Here is a 12,491-nt window from a genome sequence, read left to right as displayed (position 1 = left end):
GTAGATCACTATTAGCATCTTGTTTGGCTAGCTTTCTGTTAGTGACCTCCTGGTCTCTGACTTCTTGAACATCTTTTTTTTTTTTTTTTTTACCCTTTGTTCCTTCCTTAAAGAAAGGCCTGTTATAATAGAAATGAATCATCTAATGGTATCCTGCTGCGACTCCCTACTGCTCCTTGTCTCTCCTTCTTGCATATATGTGTTGTCACACACAAGTATAATGTATACAGCTCAGACATTTTAACAGACGCCTCCACCCAGCCTGCCGCTACTGTAGTTGCCAACCCAACGCCTCTCTCCCAGCCACTGGAGCACAGATTGCCTGTTACATCACTCAAGTGTATTGTTCTCATTTCTCCCTATGGCATATGTTCCTTCTAGAGGCTTTTTAGCTCAGAATTAGGGAGAGGTGAAACATATTCTGCATTTTGAGATTAATATTATATATACTTGACTTTTACAAGGCTAGACACCCTAGGGACTGACATTTAATAGATGTTAATGGAATTTAATTTTTACACACCCTGTGAGAGAACATTTATCTTTGAAATAAAATGCTATGAAAACCTTATGTGGCACCAAGAAAATTTCAAAACAAATTATTTTTCACTCTATATCCTTAAGTTATGGAGTTGGAACAAAGTGGAAAAGCTGTTTATTGATAGAATTTAAAACCTGAATATAATTATCATTCATTGATTAACTGAGAGCACCAGTAAGGCATTTTGCCAGAGGTATGACCAGTACAAAACAATTCTAAAATGGTGCCTAAAAAGAAACTTTTTTCACAGCCTACTTTTCCTTGATTTTCATTAGGCAAGAAGTTCTTTCTGCAATAAATGAGTGAACAAATAAATAAATCTGGCCCCAAACATATTAAATAATAAACAGAATGATAAATGTTACATACATTTTTATGTAAGAAAAAAACTCTAATAAAGCAATACCACTCAGAAGTACTCGTAAAATTATAGGTACTTGACAGTGTGTGTTGAGTAAATTAATTTGTTCTAAGGCTATGCCTAAGAGCATAATAGCCACTTGTTTTGTTTAAGTGCATTTTTGTCTGGATGTGAAATATAGTTTAATTTCAGATTTTGGCTAATGTTATGATTCAAAGAATTTGGATAATTAATTAAAGATTTTAGAAAATATCACCTTTGTAATCTTCCTAATTCATGAACTAATACATTAAAAAATCCCTATCCATTTATTCTCTACATAGTTAAAATGCTGAAATTTCTTCAGTTCCAATTCATGAAGAAAACTCTTCTCTTTTCTACCTCAGTGACTGGCACTGGAATGCCTACAGGATAAACATTTGATGAGTAAATGAATGATTTTGACAGCAGCCAAGCACTTACAGAAAAAATGAAGTAATATAGCACATTGCAAGGAGCAGATGAGGAAACGGATCTGGCTCTTGCCCTGGTTTTGCCACGAGCTAGCTGTGTGAACTTAGGTTAGTAAATGTGGGTGTTTGAAATAATCTTGAAGGGCCTCCTACCTCTCAAATCCTATTTCCAAATCTTAAAGTTAGCCAATCATTCCTGCCAGTTTTACTTTGGACTTTGCCATGGGTAGAGACACACTTAAGCTATAAAATCTCCGCATTTGAAGTTACATGCAGTAGCCTCCAGAACTAAATCTGCTTAGGTTCCCTACGCTACGGCAAGCAGTAGAAAGATAGAAGCCTGAGGGTTCACACATAAAAGATGTAAGCAAATGTAGGAGACAAGTAGGATATCTAGAGAAAGCATCTCTACAGTTCACAAGTCTCCAGAGAGCAGGTTTTCTCTAGAGGTAACAGTAAGTTTTATTTATGACTGATTAACAATCGATTAATTTATAAAAGGCATCCCTTCCAAAGAGAGCACCAGAATGCTTTATTTCCTAATTGGATGGTGACTTTGCACATAAATAAAGGAGAATCACTGCTGCCTGTTGGGGAGACAGTTTGACACTGCAGGTTTGTTCTTGTCTCCGTCCTGATTTACTGTATGACCTTGGGCCAGTCATTTATCTTCCCCTAAACCAGTTTCACTAATTATAAAATGGAAATAAAAATACTTGCTGCCTTCCCAGAGGATTAATGAGACAAGGTGAATGTCTAAGCTCCCATAGGGGAAAGGCTGTATATAAGCAAGCAAAGAACTGCTAAGCAGCCCTGTTGGACTTTTCCTCACGACATGGGAAAGAAAAAGTCTGCAACGGGGGTGCCTGGGTGGCTCATTCAGTTAAGTAAGGATCTGCCTCCTGCTCTGGTCGTGATCCTAGGGTCCTGGGATCAAGCCCCTCATTGGTCTCCCTGCTCAGCGGGGAGACTGCTTCTCCCTCTGTCCCTCCCCCTGCTTGTGCACATTCTGTCTCTGTCAAATAAATAAATACAATCTTTCAAAAAGGAAAAATCCCACAATGATAAAGTCCTGGAGCTTTAAGTTTCCTAGTCCAAAAAGAGGGACTCCCTTCTTACAAACAGTCCCACTGTTTCCTCCAGCATACAGTGCCTGGGAAGGTTAGCAGCTAGGAGACAGGAGCTGAATTTACCCCTCCAGAGTTCTAACCCTTGCTCCACCGTGAACGGTGACATCTGGGAGGGGGTGGGGGGGCAGATTAGTGTTCTGCTTCCTCAATTTCTTCTTCTGTAAGATACTGTTTATAATATTACTTAGAGACATGGAGACGCACCCATAGGTAGATGCCTGACATACAGTGAGTTCCAAATAAGCATCTCCTATACTCTAGGTCTTCAGCAGCATACTTCAGACTGCTGGAATATTTTTCCCCTAAAAGCCAAAGGTCCTTACGAAAGAGCGGCAGGGTGCAAAGATAAACGCGATGCAACATTTGCGATTTAAAAGGGGCGCAGGGAACTAATATGAAGCTTTGATTCAGCTCCCTTTCCCACGGTGAATAAAGTATTTGGACAACGCCTTGAAATTCGCCTGCGCGACCGCGAGGGGGCACTGTGAGTCTGCTTTGGCCTGGGACAGGCGGCGGCAGCGCGGGGCGGGGAGGGCTGGATGCTTCTAGCATCCCGGCGCCCCGGAGAAACGCACCCGGAGCCTGGGCTCGGCAAGGGGTGGCCCCGACGGCCCGGCGGGGGGCGGGGGCCCACAGGTAGCCCGACCGCCCCTCGCGCTCATCCCCTCCCACTCCGCAACAGGTTCCTTTCCGGCAGGTTCTTCCAGGCAGCTCGCTGCTCTCACCGTGGGAACCAGACACCCTTCCTCTGCAAACCCCCAAATTGCAGGGAACATTTTTGGGTGCCCCTGCGTCGGGTGTTTTGCTGGGGGGGGGGGGGAAAGGGTGAAAGCAGTTGTTTGGTTCTTTAAGGGGCCTGTGTCCCTAAAGGGGTTAAGCTCTTCTGATTTAGGGAAAGAGGACCCCCCCAACACACCTTTGCCAAAAAAAAAAAAAAAAAAAAAAAAAGAGCGAAATGCGCAGTTCTGGAAGCGAGTCTGAGATGCGCAGCCGTCCGCCTGCGAGGTGCGGGCTCCTTGGGGCCGGCGCCCGGCGCAGGTCCTGGCAGCCCGGGGGGGCCGAGGGCTCGCCGCACCACGTACCCGCACGCGGGGTCTCCACGCCCCGGGAGGGGGGCCGGGGTCGGGGGACTCGGGCTCCAGGCGGGGCTCTCGGTCCGCGGCACCTGCCGCCCGGGCCCCGCGCCCAGGCGTCCGCCCCGGCGCCGAGCAAGCCCGGGAGGCCCCACGGACTCCGCTCCCCGGACGGCAGGCGCCAGGGGCGACTCCGGGTCCCCGCGGTGCAGGTCGGAGCGGCGGCAGCCACCCTGCGAGCCGAGGAGCCGGGGAGGGGGGGACCGCGGGGAGCGCGCCCAGCGCGGCCGGAGCTACGACCCCGTCTCCAACTTTCGCAGACTCGGGGCCCGGGAGGGCGGAGCCGGGCGGCGGCGGCAGCTCCTTGGAGCGCCCCGAGGTGGCCGCGCGCGCCCCGCCCCGCCCCGCCCCGCCCCGAGGACCGCAGCGACCCGCGCTCGCTCCCCGGCGGCTCCCGGCGGGTCCCGGCGCAGCGCATCGGGGGCGGCCCCGCGCGTCCCGCGGCTGAGCCGGCCCCGCCCCGCCCCTCCCTCCTCCCCCCTCCCTCCTCCCTCCTCCCTCCCTCCCCGCGGCGGCGGCGGCGGCGGCGCATCCAGGGGCGGCGCGGAGCGGCTCGCCCAGCCGCCAGCCCGCGAGCTCCGGCTGCTCGGGGACTTCCCTTTGCCGCCCTCCCGCTCTCCCCCGTCGCGCCGGCCCTCGCCGGGCCCCTCCGCGGCAAACTTCGCGGTCCCCGCCCCCGCGCAGGAGGCTGCAAACTTGGGGCGCTGGTGCCGCGGGCCCGGCCATGGGCACCAACGTAGTCTACGAGTGGCTGAGAGCGCTGCAGCTCGCGCAGTACGCCGAGTCCTTCGTGGACAACGGCTACGACGACCTGGAGGTGTGCAAGCAGATCGGGGACCCGGACCTGGACGCCATCGGGGTGCTGGCGCCCGCGCACCGCCGCCGCATCCTGGGGGCCGTGCGCCGGCTGCGGGAGCAGGACGCCGCCGCCGCCGGCCTCTACTTCACGCTCGAGCCGCAGCCGCCGCCCGCGGTCCCGGTCCCGGTCGCGGTCCCGGTCGCGGTCCCGGTCGCGGTGCCCTCCGGCCGCCGGGGGGAGCCGTGCGGCGGCGCGGCCCCGGGCCCCCGCGGGGACCCCCGCAGCAGGGAGCTGGTGAGCTACCCCAAGCTGAAGCTGAAGATCATGATCAGGGACAAGCTGGTCCGCGACGGCATCCACCTGAGCAAGCCCCCGTACTCCCGCAAGGTAAGCGGCGGTGCAGGGGGTGCAGGGCGCGGGGCGCAGGGTGCAGGGCGCGGGGTGCAGGGCGCAGGGCGCGGGGCGCAGGGCGCGGGGTGCAGGGCGCGGGGTGCAGGGTGCGGGGTGCGGGGCGCAGGGCGCAGGGCGCGGGGTGCAGGGCGCAGGGCGCGGGGTGCAGGGCGCGGGGCGCGGGGTGCAGGGCGCGGGGTGCAGGGCGCAGGGCGCGGGGCGCAGGGCGCGGGGTGCAGGGCGCGGCGCCCCTTCCAGCGACGACGGGGCAAGGGTGCCTCGGGCACCGGAGGGCCTCTTCTCCGCCTGCCCCTTCTGTATTCGCTCTTCAGTCCTTCCTTCCTGGTGTCACCTGCGGTCGCCACGACGGGGTCCCCACGCCCAGGTGTCGGTGCTAAACCAGGACCGAGCCCGCGCTTGGGCTCCCGAGCTCACCTGCCAAGCACCGGAGCGCGCCGCTGCCTCGCGAGCAGAGGCCGGTCCACGTGCCTGCCCAGCGGGGTCCAGGTCCGAAGGGGGCCCGGGTGGATGGGGAGTACCGCCCCGCTCTCGCTCTCGTTTGTCCTGTTCTCCTCCCTGTCTTTCTGAGAAACTTCCAAAAGGCCAACTCTGAAAACTCACGCCCTGGTGCTCTCAGTTCCCTGGAGTCGCATCCCTGCACCGCCGCAGATTTGGAAAGTGAACCGCTGACAGGGACATCCTGGGGGGAAAGTTAAGCGTCCGCTTGGGGGGAGTTTCTTCGACTTAAGTGCAGGGAGGTGATCAGTGCTAAAGACGCTGGAGATTATGGGGCCAGTAAGGGTCTCCTGCCCAGGTCTTTGCTGGGTCACCAGTTGGGTTTGCTGTTAATCCAGATGAGACGAAGCAGGTACAGCGGGGAGTTCTGGAAAGTCTGAGTCGACTCACGTTTGGAAACAGAGAGCACAGCCCAAAGAAGTGAGAGCTTCAGTGGCCAGAGAGGAATTCCCTGGGGCGGAAGCCACAGAAGGAGCCCAGGGGTTATGGCAACTGCTCTGTGAGGAAGGCTGAAATACGGAGCTGGGCGAGGAATAAATAAGCAACAGAAAGTCTGGTTTTCATACAAAAGCTCGCCCTCCAGCTGACTCTGCCCAGTTTGGGTTTCTGGATGCATCCAGGTAGAGGGTCCTGTCTTCAAAGGGAAAAGTAGGCAGTATAGGCAATCCCCAAGCCTGCTCCTTGTTACCCAGGGAATGGAGCCCCCTCCTCCCTCCCAGCTGGAAATCCTGTAGAGAAGCCCAGAGGGAAACGGTGGCAAAGAAGCTGCAGCTGGGGATGCGGGTCGGGGGGCAGCTGTCCCCACAGCTCCCAGACCCAGAAACATGGATCATCTAAAAGTTTTGCATCACTTGATTTGCTTTATATTCTTAAGTAAAGGTCATGATGTCCGGATTTAAGGAAAGGCAAGCAAAAACTTGGTAAAAAGTGGATAAGATAGATGAAAATGAAGGGTTTCATATTATCCGTATGTCATCTTGTAAGAGAGAGAGAGGCAATTCGGGTAACCTGCTTGGGAGTATAAATGTGTCTTATGAAAATAAACAGGGCAGGTCTGAAGGACAGTTTGCCTCAAATTAAGCACAAATTCCCGTTACCCGCTCTGGGTTCCTGATGTGTGCCTCCCGCAGGGGAATGGAGAGGAAAGCGAGCTTTTCCCAGGCAGGTGGGGGTGGAGGTGGAGGTGGTTAAGGCTGGCGTGGAGAGCCGGGCTGGGCCCCTGAAGGTGCGGTCCCGGAGAGAGCAGGCCAGAGGAGCTCAAGGCGCCCGGCCCCGGTGATGTACATCGCGGGAAGTGAATTGGGTGCGGGCGGAGAAGACGTGAGCGCATGGGCACAGGGTGAGGGCACAGGTCAAGGTCTGGGCAGGAGGAGATACAGAGAACAAGGCGTGTCACCAGGGCTTGCGGATCCTTCAGGAACAGGGCTGTGTCCAGGCAAGAGGGCAGAGGCGACTGGTGGGCTGCAGAGGAGAGCTGAGTGCAGGAAGTGTCACGTTTGGGTCTGATACTTAAAAACACAGGCACAGATATCAAACTTAGAAGCCGAGAAAGATTCTTGTATGGACATGAAATGTGTGGGTGTCGGCTTCAGACTGTACCCTCCTGCCCAGATCAACGTGTAGTATTTGAGCAAGTGAAAATTCCACCCCGTGTCATAGTACTGCTTATTTTCCGTCTACGTGATTCTTTCCGCCAACTTCTGTACAAATCCCATAACAGCGTTTGGTAATGAAGGTACATCCCATTTGCTTTCCGTACACATTTAATTCTGGTTCTTGACTTGATGAAAGAATAAAGTGGGGGCAGAGGTGTTGTCGTACCTCCACTGACACTCCGCCTGGGGGCCAAAAAAATAGAGATGACAAACTGAACTGTAAAAAAAAGTTCTGTTCCTGCACTTTTATATATTTGTTACGAGAAAAGCCTGCAGTCAGAACTGGAACATAATTTTAATGCACGCAGGTCTGTAGAGCCAGATCACGTTGGTCATTCTGGATTTGTTGCTTCTGTGTGCATTGCCTCTACAGTTTTGGGTTTTAAATTATTTAAGAATTGTCTTCTGACGCAGCTTGTTCCTGGGCAGATAGCACTAGGACCTTTCTGTAAAATAGGATCCACATTATAGTGTCTCGAGGCTCCGTGGCTGTGTCATGATCAGAATGAGCAGGTGTTCATTAAGTGCTTTTGGGATTCTCCTTATTCGAGGGAGCCTCGCATTTCATTTATGGCTATTTGCATCCTTGATCCCTGTGGTTTTTTTGTTGGTGGTGGTTTTTTTGTTTTGTTTTGTTTTTGTATTTTGGCGAGAATAGTAGATGGCTTGAAAGCAGGTTTTATACCATGGATGATCAAGGCGGGAATAGCAAATCTTTACAGAGGAAAGTAAATTGAAGAGTTTTCCCAAGAATCACCAGAAAGGACCTTAGGATTATAGGATTTGCTTCAGGAACAGTTAAAGTTTGGGGTACTGTGCTGCTGTTCTGGGTTCATCTTACCAGCTGTTGCCACCTTCCCTTCTTAGGTGAATTACAGTGTAAGTAAAAGGTAAGTTTTGCTTTGTTTTCCAAAGACAGTAATTAAAAGCTAAGTTCAAAGTAAGTTCTTTGTTTTCCAAAGCAGGTCTGCAGCTTTAGAAAACGGGAGCTTGGAAAGAACACTGCTTGCAATCAAGAAGCGATTGGATGAGTCCCTTTTCTGTCCTGTATTTAGCTTCTGTGACTGCTGTGATTAGTGGAATGGGCAATGTTTTCATGGGGTAGGGATTAGATACAACTGTATACATACCATCTCAGTACTTCACCTGGCTTCCCTTCCAGCTTCTAGGCTCTAGATTACTCTGCTTGGCCAGTTGCGGAAGCCCTGCCCTCCAGGAACTTGAGGTGAAGCAGGGAAGACATAAAATGGAATGAACAGTAATGCTAAAGTGTGATGATTGCTCTAGTGGGGAGTACATGATGCCATGGAAGGTGCATCCAACTGCATTTGCAGGGAGGTGGGTCAGGGCAGGCTTTCTAGAACTTGGCATTTGGTCAGAGAACTGAAGTTTGGGAGGGTTTGGACTGAGGAAGAGCAGGATCCTAAGGGGAAGAATATTCTAGACAGAACAGTATGTGCAAAGGTCAAGATCCCAGGGAATTGAGCATGCAATGGGGCAACGGGAATTTAAGGGGATTAAGTCTGGCTGAAGCACAGAATGCCTGGAGGGAAAGGCGAGAGATGGAGAGACAGGCAGTGGCTGGTCCTGGATGGCTTTGAACTCATATTTAGGAATTTGGAGTGTATCTTGAGAGGGGGGCTGTTGATGGATCCTGACCAGGGGCAGGGCGAACAGCTAGGTTGTTGCCGAGTCAGGAGGGATTTGCTGGTGGCCTGGACTGTGTGGCCGTGGGGGTAACTGAGAGGTGGAATGGATGACTGTGTGGATGCCCGGGGTGCAAGGAGAAAGGTCGGGATGACGTGCAGATGTCTGGGTTATGATTATGATGCTATTCTCTGACGAGGTAAGGGACTCGAAAGAAGAGCACATTTGGGGAGAAAGATGTTACCTTCAGGTATAAACATACAGAATATTTTCATTCCCTTAAAAATCCTCTCGTGTTCCTCCTCCCTAGAACCCCTGGCAACCACTAATCTTTTTCCTGTTTCGATAGTTTTTTCTAGAACATCCTACAGTTGGAAGCATCCGGTATGTAGTTCTTTTGGATCAGCTTCTTTCACTTAGCAGTGTGCATTTAAGGTTCCCCCATGTCACCTCATGGCTTGACAGCTCATTTCTCTTTAGCGCTGAAACACATTCCATCGTCTGGATGTATCACTGACAACTTTCTAATGAGGTTTGGCTGAGAAGACAACTGTGGCTACAGCTGGAGGGGAAGGGAGACTAAGGCAAGGGAAGGGTTTTGTGGAGATATGTGGGTTTTTTTTTTTTTTTTTTTTTTTTTTTGGATGAGAGGAACTGGAACATGTCTAAGTGTTGATGGTAGGGAGCCCGAGAAAGGGGACATCCCACAGGTCAAGGTCTTGGAGGAAGTGGGAGGGAATTGTACCCGAAGCACTGGAAGGAGAAGGTGGATTTGCTGCTAGTGGGGGAGGGGTGCCTCCTCCAGGGTGAGAGAGCAGAGGAAGGATGGGCCAGGTGGGGGTCACATGGAGGAGTCCTCATGTCTCTGTTTGACCATCTGATACTAGTGGGCGGGGGGGGGGGGAGTGGAGGGTTTAGAGGTTTATGGAGAAGGCTGTGTTCATAAGTACTGGGTGCTATGACCTGGTGCATACGGCTGTGCCTAAACGTAAACCGCACCCCGCAGTTCTTATAGGATGTACGTGCCTACACATGTGTAGAAGGTGCCATCATCATTCGTGTGTACCTGGTGCAGGTTGCAGCTCTGCGTGAGATTTGCTCAAGTCCTGCGTGGTTCGGCAGCGCTAGGAAGTGCGGTGCACCAGGTGGGAAGGGCGTGGGCTCTGAAGGTTCTCTGTTGGGCGCCGGCCTGGAAGGCGCAAAGCAGGCCCGAGGGGGGAGAAGATGGGGCAGGCCTCTCGACTTCTTCACTTGGAACGTATGTGCTTGCCGTACCTTACCAGCTAAAACTGTTTGAGTTAGTAGAAACTTATTTAATAATAAATAAATAATGCTGTAAGGGCGTTAGGCTTCCTTCACACCTCAACGCCGTGAATGTAATCATGTAACAAAACTCCCAGGGTAGTAGGTCTGCTAATGGATGCTCCAGAGACACGGCTGGGGATGAAGGAATATGGAGACAGAGGTGGCGTGAGGGCCAGGGTGAGGATATAGAAATATTTAGAGAGACAGAGGTTAGGGAAGGCAACTTTGGAGTTTTGCTTTGGGTCCTGGCAGAGCTGAGATCACAACAGATCTCCCCCCCCACATTCCTCTGCCTCCATGGGGTTACCAGGGATAGATTGGAAGCCAGCGAAGTTCAATTTTCCCAACTCAAATCAACATCCTCAAGGACCCTCAGCCTAGGCAAATGAAGATCCTTCTAGGCTTCTCTGTGTTTAGTCCCTGATTGGACCATGGTGGAAGGAAAGGGCCGGGAGGAGATGACTTCCCTCAGGCTCTTTATAGTTTACTTTCCAGAGAGTTTCCAACATGTGGACTTAGCCAGCCAGCTGTCCATCCATCTGCCCATCTGTCTGCTGAAGGAGCATGACATGTGGACCTTGTACCAGTGTTGGTTCATACCCTCAGAGTCTCTTAGGTGAAACTGGAAGCTGGCCCCCATACACAGAGGGGAGAGAAGGACCAGAGGGGGTGGACCAGGCCAGATTGGTGGCGGGTTTGATGAGCAAGGGACCTGACATGTGAGGCTTGTCTTGGGAGGCTACACAGTGAGTAGCTCTCTGCACCTGCCTGCCCGAATTGTAAAGGTTTCTATAGAGGTTTTAACAGGGTAAAGTCATGTATATCATTCAGATAATCTCAGTGACACGTTCCTCTCTCAAGGCTGCGTTCTTGAAGTCCTCCCAATGTGGAAACAGTGGGAGTAGCATTCATTCCAAGAACAGGGGAAGAGGCGAGGAGCCTCTGATGGCTGGAGTCCAGCTCTTGGGTCAATGGGTGGTCACGTTCCCTCCCTGACCTTCTTCAACAGCTAGGCCCTGGGGTTACTGCAGTGAACCAGATAGACACGGTTCCTGCTTATAATCAATGGATGTGTACGTTCAGGGCCTAACCCAGTATCTGATGTGCAGTGGTGGTACCGCATAACAGTTGAATGTGAGATGTGAAGGTGATCTGGCTGTGACATTTGTCACCCTATTTTTTTTTTTTTTTTGCAGGGAAGTGAAGTTTCTATTTAGGGCAAATAAAATATTGCACACAGAAAACTTAAAAATGATAAAATGCTACATAAAAAATTATTACTGCTACTAGATATTACTCCTAAAAAAACCAGTTACTCCTAGTAAATCAAGAGCATAATCCAGTTGTCTTCTGAGAGTACAGAATAGGAAAAAAGGGATCTCCTCCCCTGATCTAGATATTGCATTCATATGCATCAGCCTGATGCCATCATGGCTATCTCAGGAGGCTGTGTCTCAGAGGTAGTTCATCCTGAGCTTATAGACAACTAAATACTACAGATTTATTACACATGCCATTGTCAGTCTAGGTTTTTCCAGCTCCTGTTATTGTAAACTTGTGGAATTTACGTTTGTCTCTGACATTTTATCTTGTTCATTCTTTTCAGACACTTTTGTTTGTCTCTTTTTGTATATTTTTTATTGGAGTTCAATTTGCCAATATATAGCATAATATCCAGTGCTCATCCCGTCAGGTGCCCCCTCGGTGCCCAGCACCCAGTCACCCCATCCCCCCACCCACCTTCCTTTCCACCACTCCTTGTTTGTTTCCCAGAGTTAGGAGTCTTTCATGCTCTGTCTCCCTGTCTGACATTTCCCACTCAGTGTCTCTCCTTTCCCCTTTATTCCCTTTCACTATTTTTTATATTCCCCAAATGAATGAGACCATATAATGTTTGTTCTTTTCCGATTGACTTAACTTCACTCAGCATAATACCCTCCAGTTCCATCCATGTTGAAGGAAATGTGGACACTTGACGGGATGAGCACTGGGTGTTTTTCTGTATGTTGGTAAATTGAACACCAATAAAAGTTAATTAAAAAAAAAAAAAGAAGGAAATGGTGGGTATTCGCCCTTTCTGATGGCTGAGTAATATTCCATTGTATACATAGACCACTTCTTCTTTATCCATTCATCTTGCGATGGACACTGAGGCTCCTTCCACAATTTGTCACCCTATTTCTCTTTTTTAAGATTTTATTTATTTAGTTACAATAGAAGTAGAGAGAGAGAGGCAGAGACACAGGCAGAGGGAGAAGCAGGCTCCATGCTGGGAGCCTGATGCGGGACTTGATCCAGGGACTCCAGGATGGCACCCTGGGCCAAAGGCAGGCGCCAAAGCACTGAACCACCCAGGGATCCCCAATTTGTCACCCTATTGATCATCGGGGTTGATTCAGTTGATCTGGCAGGCAAGGTGAGTGTCCCCTTACCCCTTCCATGTGCATCTCTCCCAAAGCTGTGCACTCAGTCTAAGAGGGTGACCTTCCCCAGTAGAGGAGGACCGTTCTTTGGTCAAGGGGAAGAGCTGTATTCCTCTGCTAGATCCTCCAAACAAGCTCA

At 51.1% G+C, this 12,491-nt stretch overlaps 1 protein-coding gene across 1 annotated transcript in view; it reads left to right on the top strand.

Moving 5' to 3' along the window:
• The first annotated feature begins 4,113 nt into the window (after positions 1–4,113).
• The window catches only part of SAMD5 (sterile alpha motif domain containing 5), a 56,432-nt gene continuing 48,054 nt past the window's right edge, over positions 4,114–12,491 (top strand). The window contains exon 1 of the mRNA XM_072718862.1: positions 4,114–4,803. Coding sequence (XP_072574963.1) covers positions 4,342–4,803 — 462 coding nt within the window. The 5' untranslated portion in view covers positions 4,114–4,341. The remainder of the gene's footprint in view (positions 4,804–12,491) is intronic.

The sequence above is a fragment of the Vulpes vulpes genome, chromosome 1, assembly GCF_048418805.1.
Source record: "Vulpes vulpes isolate BD-2025 chromosome 1, VulVul3, whole genome shotgun sequence".
Lineage (NCBI taxonomy): Eukaryota > Metazoa > Chordata > Mammalia > Carnivora > Canidae > Vulpes > Vulpes vulpes.
Note: the sequence above shows the minus strand (reverse complement) of the source record. Positions and strands in the feature narration are given on the sequence as shown.